Here is a 7,438-nt window from a genome sequence, read left to right on the forward strand (position 1 = left end):
CCTGGAGGATTCTCATCCATGGAATCTTTCCCAAGCCCTCTCTAAGTTTATTGAAATTAGCTCTCTTGAAGTCCAAGACTCTAGTTTGACTATGTTCTATTGCTTGTGCTTCCATAATGTTGAATTCCAATATTGCATGATCACTACCTCCCAAGGTTCCTGTGGCTTCAACACCTTCTATCATTTCATCTCTGTTAGTAAGAATTAGATCAAAAATGGCTAATCCCCTAGTTCCCTTCTCTACTTTTTGGGAGACAAAGTTGTCTGCTAGGTTTGTCAGGAATCTGTTTGATCTTCCACTTGGTGCAGAGTTTGTCTCCCAGTTGATGTCAGGTTTAAATCTCTCTTCTCTGGTTCTTCAGTTGTCTGTTTTATCTGCTCACTCTATTTTTATTTTCCGAGAAGTTTTATTGTTGTAAAGGTAAATTAGAGATGCATTCATTTATATTTGCAAAGTTAATTTTAATTTCCTCATGGTTTGAGGTCATTGTTGTTTGAATTAGTTACAACATAGCATATATCTCCTCCTGGAAAGTATTTGTTTATTCTTGGTATATTCTTTCTGCAGATCTCTGGTTTTCCATGATAGCCAAAAATCAGGGTTTTCCTTTCTCTGCAGACAGCTTTAAAGTCACAGTTGAATAAGTATTTGTAATCCAGAAAGGTTAATATTTTTTCTAAAGTTTATAGTTCTCTCTTTGTAGGTAGCCCAAAATGTTTTTTTTGTCACAGCTGTTCTGTTATTATTATTTTTTTTAATCAAATTTTTATTAATTTTTTAATTAAACAAATAGATACAATTATGGCATACATTAATTAAAAAAAAAGTTTATAAAAAACATAAAAACCTCACATTCCAAGATGTTCAGCAGCCTCCCAAGACCACATTCACCCTCTCTTAACCTACTTCCCTACTTCCCTCCTCCTCCTTCCTTCTTCCTCTCCACCCTCTCAACAACTCTACCCTACACATCCCCCCTCCTTCTCTCCTCCTCTTTCAAATGTGGTCTAGGAGGTCAACCGAGCCTCCTTTCTTCAATAAATGCATTATGTCTCACTAACATTCTAGTATACCAAAATATAACTATACATAAGAAATCCCTTTCCCCTCTCCCCCCTGGACTTCCCAGAACCAAATACAGGATTAAAACACATCCCATTCCATATCTAAATTACAATTTAACTAAACAAACATAATACAATCAATATTTACATACTTTAACTCTACTCTAAAACAATAAGTAAAAACACAAGACAATTTTTAAAGATCTAAATATTATCTATAAAACATCTTATATAAATTTTCTCTTAAATTTTGCACTTAAGTTTTTCCTTCACTTTCTTCACTCTTAAGTCAATACTTTCGAGGAAATCTTCTTATCTTTCATTAAATCAACAGCAGCATTCCAGTCTCCAAATATATACAAAAACCTATAAAATTATTTTTAATAAATACATACGAGACAATTTTGAAAATCTAAATATTATCTATAAAACATCTTATATAAATTTTCTCTTAAATTTTACACTTAAGTTTTTCCCTTCCCTTTCTTCACTGTTAAGTCAATACTTTCAAAGAGATCTTCTTATCTTTCATTGGGTCAGCAACAGCATTCCAGTCTAAAATTCACATTCAGCGTCAACTTAACCATCCTTTGGCTTGTGGAACTTATTAAACATTCCCTGCAAATCTGTCGTTACAGATCTCTTTGGCCTCGCCCCTCCCACTGGCTCCAACGTTGGTTAATATGTTATGGATACAATTTCTTTTTGTTCTTGCTCTCTCTCTTTATGCCTATAGGCAGCACATGTCATTCTTTGCTCCTTTGAGTTCACTCCCAACTTTTGTTGATTCTGAGGATCTCCTGCAGATGATGACATGGCCCCATGGACATTGCTCCATCAAATCTTCCTTTGCTTTAGATGTCGATGATGATGATAAATCAGCTATCAGGACCGATAAATAAAAATCTTTAGCTTTTTGAATGGTATTTAATCTGTATCTGGTCCCCGCATAATTTACCACAATTCCAAAAGGAATCTCCCATCTAAAAGGGTAGACGGCGAAGAAATTGAGGACTCGGTTTTTTCATTTTAGGAAAGAAGAAGAATTTTAGAATCTTCCATAAAGAAAATTTTCATATTATAGAACACGTCGTTAAACTTTAGAGACGACTATTTTTTCGACATATTATTCATTACGACGTACTCTTGTGGTAAAGTAAACAACCACATCTCTAGGTATGTTTCTCTGATGTGCAACCCAGGAGTTTACTCTAAAAAAATTTTCTATTTCTCCACAGATCACCTCTGGGTTGCAATCCAAAACCAGGGCCAAAGCTGTAACAATTTCTTCCTTAAGTTTCTCTTGTAAATCCTCCTTAAGACCCCTAATCCTCAGAACAAATTCCATTTCTCTATATTGTGACATTACCATATAATTTTGAAGAGTTTCCACACCTTCTTCTACTTTCTCAAGTCTGTCCTCTGTTCCTTCCATTTTCTCCACTAACTCATCCACCCGTCCCTCTATATGATCAACATGAACTGCTAGTCCTTGAAAGATATGTGATATATTTTCACAAAGTTCCTGATTTTTCTTATCAAGAAGTTCTTCTGTTTGTTTCACAGTCTGCAATGAGGACTTAGCTAAAGCCTCTTGTAGATCTTTAAGTGTAATGGAAAGAGGAGGTGATGGCGGGGGAGATTTAGGTTTTTGTTGTGAAGTTTGCATAACTGGAGAGGAGATAGCTGTTTTAGGCAATGCAGAAACTCCAATACGTTTTGAGGCCATTCTGCCAATTTTCCTAAGTATAGTTGTAAAACTCACAACAACAAATATAAACTCAAAAAAGCTTGACTTAAGAAAAAGTCTTTAAAATCCTTTAAAATGTATCATTCCACAACTGGAAGAAAAGTGAAAGTTTTCCTTTTGTTACAAAGAAGCAGCGCTTCTGCGGCCATTTTCTTCTCACTTTCACTTATAGCAAATAGCAAAAATCCCAGTAAAATCTTTGAGTTAAAATCACAATTTAACTAAAATAAAAATCCCCTGTCTGGTTCCGTCTGTTTAAAAGTTACTCACAAGCAGATACAAAGTAGCAGCAGTGGCGGCGACGTCTAGCTTCGCTCCGAAGAGTGAAGGCACTGCGAGCTGCGGAGAGAGGTCCAGACTCTGGGGGAGTTCATCACCTTCATCCCCCCCAGGATCATTCCTGCGGGGACTAGGGAACTCAACCCCTATCCAGACCGAACTCACTTTCTCCCCTTCGCCTGGGGAGAAAGTTCCGAGCCGCAAAACAGCTGATCCGCGCTGTTTTGATAGCTTTGATGCAGTCCCGGGCGGGAGGCTAAGAAAAAAGCCTCCTTCGGCGAAGCCTCGCCACCAGAAGTCAGCTGTTCTCTGTTATTAAGACATTGAAGGTCATCCAAAAACAAATTATCTTTTCCTGGGCTTTGCCAGTTTCTGTTTTGAAGCAACTACTATATTTTCATCCACTGCTAGATGTCAGCGCTAGTTTGTTTTTCAGTTTTCAAAATAAACAATTATTTTCTTCTATTTTCATGATTTTAAAAAGAAATCTTAACACATTCCACCAATTTCAAAGTTATCCAGATTTAGGTCTTATATTCATTTCATTTCAGTATATTTCTGTCCCCACTTAAGGGTTTTAATTTGCCGCTTCCATCTGTAGGAGGATGGGCAAAGATTCTCCCTCCTTTTCACTTTCGGAGGCTTTTTGCTTCTTGGGTTTTTTTCCTAGGAAATTAATTATCAAGTAGAAAAGAGAAAATCACTGTTCTTACTCAGTTCCAAGCACGTTGTTTACAGTCAACTTAAAATCGTGCTTTTGGGCTTTGACTGCTTGTAGCTTGGGCTAGACTCTGAAGTTAAGCTAGCCTTTCTCCTGCTGGTTTCTGGAAGGCTTTTCCCAGACCAATCAGATTGTCCCTGTCTCTCTGTCCTCGGTGGGACTTTCCTCCTTCCTAATTACCTCTACGGGGTGACTTCAGGTCCATTTAGGGTCCCCTAACAGGCAGAAATCAGCCATAGGTTGCAGAGCCCCACAACCCCTCGGCTGTTGCACTATTGCGCAAAACTGGAAGCCTTATATAGCTTTTCTTATTATCTTTGTGGTATTCTCTGTGTTATTTTTCAATGATGTAGAGCAACAACCAACTAGCATGTGGTTGGTACATCACTAATGAAGACAGACATGACACAACAAAATCAATCTATATCACTAGTAAGGAAATGGCATCTATCTAGACTTAAAAAATCTTCCTTCCTTTTAAACATTTGTTTTATTCCAGACTACTGACATTTAAAAAATTAGGAACTGAGACAGTACAAATATACATTGTATTTCAACCCATGCAAAAACAGCTCCTAATCCTTTTAAGAGAAATTTTGGGTCACTCTGACTTTCTTTGCTGCAGTTTTTTCATTGCATCACATACATACATACCTCTACCCATATTATAGCAGTGATTCTAGATCAGAAATATCAAACTTGCAATGTCACATGACATCGTGCGATGTATCAGAGCTTTTTCCCTATTGCCGGCAATGAGGTGGGCACGGTTTCTTCCTGACGCATCTGGCCCATGGGCCGGCAGTTTGACACCCCTGTTCTAGATGGTGCAGACAGGGTTAAACCCCTTTCTCAAGTAACATAATATACCAAATAAACTTCCCAAATACAGAGAGAGAGAGAGAGAGAGAGAGAGAGAGAGAGAGAGAGAGAGAGAGGGAGGGAGGGAGGGAGGGAGAGAGAGAGAGGGAGGGAGTTTTCTTTTGCCTGATACCTTACTGATGATTTTCCAATTTGAAATGAGAATTCCATTTTTATTTCTTTTAACTAGTTTTCCCAAAGATATTATAAAAATAATTCTTAAACATCAAGGGTATGGTAAAAATAAGGTGTACTGATAAGCTGCTCTTTTTTTCTTTCTTATTTTTCTTTTACTTTATTCCTTTTCTTTTATTCAAAATAAGCAAACCTTTTTCAGCACACCAAAGTAACTGAACTAGGTGTATAATCCATTAAAATGAATCACTTCCCAAAGTCCCATTTTCCCCACTTTTCTTTGAATTTACCCTTTGTCTTCCATTGCCTCCATGTATTAAATTCCCTATAACTGGAATTTAATATATGGAGTATTAACTGCTAACTGCTTTAGATGTCTGCAAAACTGCTAATGCTAACTACCGAATATACCAAGTGATTATTTGATTGCCTTATGCTATCAGCCTCAAATATTATTTAACTATTGAAAATGTCTAGTGATTATTTGATTGCCTCATATGCTGTTAACTTCATTTCATTTCATTTATTTCTAGAGCATATATTATTATTTAATATATTATAGTATTCAAGGTTCTGACAGAAATGGGATATTATTGTAGGGAGTCAGTATCCCCTCCCCCAGAAAATGAAATATTTTGGGGGATATTAAAACAAGCCAGGATAGAATATTTCACCTGAAGGAGAAATGGAGAAAATATGTTAGGCAGAAACCTGAAAAGGCCACTTTTTAGAAATGCAGATTTCATAATCCATTCAGAAAGACTAAGGCACAGTATTCATAAGCAAAGTAATATATCCACAGTTATTTTAGCTTTGTAGCTTTCTTTGTTGCCTGCCATTCTGTTGGGAGGGGGGAGCCTTTGGGGATACTTGGCACTGTCTGCATTCGAGGAGACCGTGGAACTCCCCAAGCCTGGAGGACTGAGGATCGAGTTCCGGCTCCTGCAAACAATGACTCTGAGGCGGCCGAGAGTGACTATGAGAATGACCACTTGGTAAGTGGCCAATTGATGCCATTACCATGCCCCTAGAACTGTACATACCAGGTACTGGGAAGAAAGTAAAATTAGCAGCTTTACTGGACTCAGGCTGTACCCGCTGCATGGTCAGCCCAGAATTAGTGGGGAAGATGGGAATATCCATCAGGAGATTAAAGACCCCAATCACTTTCTGCCAGCTTGATGGGTCTGTCACAGGGGGACTCCCTGCCAGTTTTGCTACCAGACCCTTGCACATCACCATGGGAGACCACTCAGAAACTTTAGCATTTGTTGTGGATCCTAGCATAGAGTGACCATTAGTATTAGGCTTGGCATGGCTAAAGAAATGGAACCCCATAGCCTCCACCCTCAGCGAACAGGAATTGCAGAACCTTTCACTGGAATACTGAGACCTGGCCAAAGTGTTCAGTGAACAGAAGTCAGATGAGCTTCCACCCCATCAACCCAGAGACTGTGCCATTGAAATTATCCCAGGGGTTTCCCAAAGCTTTCCAAACCAAAGAGGTACTCCATGACCCCAAGAGAACTTAATGAACTTCATAAGTTTATTGAAAAGAACTTAGTGCTGGGTTTCATCCAGCCTGCAAAACCCCGGGTGGCAGCCACCATGCAATTCAGAGAAAAAAAGGATGGGTTGCTTTGTCTCTGTGTAGATTATAGAGGCCTGAACACTGTATGCATGGAGAACCTGTACCTCCTCCCCCTCATGAAGGACATGTTAGCACATCTGTCAAAAGGAAAAAAATTATCCAAACTGGATTTGCAGGAGGCGTATTACCACATAAGAATTAGGGAGGGGGGATGAATGGAAGACTGTGTTTAATTGCCCCATGGGTTGTTTCCAATTTAAAGTGCTACCTTTTGGATTGCAAAGCGCCCCTGCTGTGTTCATGCAATTAATTAATGAAGTTCTGTGTGAGCACCTCTACAAAGGGGTTTAGTTTACCTTGATGACATCTTAATCTAGAGCGGTATTGAATAAACTGTGCTCTGCTAAGCTATATGCCAAACTCTCTAAGTGTGAATTCCACAAGGATCGTATTGACTATTTGGGTTATCGCATTTCCAGTAAGGGTGTCGAAATGGACCTGGAGAAAGTATGAGCTGTGCTAGAGTGGGCTCTTCCTCATACTAGAAAGCAGCTGCAAAGTTTTTAGGTTTCACAAATTTTTACTGGTAGTTCATTCCCTCATTTGCACAAATCACATTTGCTATCACGAATCTATTACAGACTAAGGGAGCAGACAAACTGAAACCCTGAAGTGAACGGGGGAGTGTCAAACTGCATTCAAGCAGTTAAAGAGACTTTTCTCTATGGAGCCAGTTTTAAAGCACCCAGACCCGGAGAAAGCTTTTGTCATTCAGGCCCATGCTAGTGATGTGGCCATAGGAGCAGTCCTACTCCAAAGGAATGAGGAAGACCAGCTGCAACCCTGTGCTTATAATTCTAAAAAAACCTCTCTGAAATTGAGCAGTGGTGGGCAGCCTGGGAGAAGAAAGCCTATGCTGTGTGATGAGCCCTCTAACCTGGAGACATTTCCTAGTGGGGAGCAAAATACCATTCCAAATGTGGACTGATCATAAGAACCTGGAAACAATGAAAACTCCTAGGAAATTGCCCCCTAA

The 7,438-nt window shown here is 39.0% G+C and overlaps 1 protein-coding gene across 1 annotated transcript in view; it reads right to left on the reverse strand.

Annotated features, from left to right (window-relative positions):
- LOC107292955 (contactin-associated protein-like 2) overlaps positions 1–6,149 on the reverse strand; it is a gene marked incomplete at its 3' end in the record, with an annotated part of 310,658 nt that extends 304,509 nt beyond the window's left edge. The window contains exon 1 of the mRNA XM_015822086.1: positions 5,855–6,149. Coding sequence (XP_015677572.1) covers positions 5,855–6,149 — 295 coding nt within the window. The remainder of the gene's footprint in view (positions 1–5,854) is intronic.
- Between the last annotated feature and the right edge of the window lie 1,289 nt (positions 6,150–7,438).

The sequence above is a fragment of the Protobothrops mucrosquamatus genome, unplaced genomic scaffold (assembly GCF_001527695.2).
Source record: "Protobothrops mucrosquamatus isolate PMUCROS unplaced genomic scaffold, P.Mucros_1.0 scaffold1460, whole genome shotgun sequence".
Lineage (NCBI taxonomy): Eukaryota > Metazoa > Chordata > Lepidosauria > Squamata > Viperidae > Protobothrops > Protobothrops mucrosquamatus.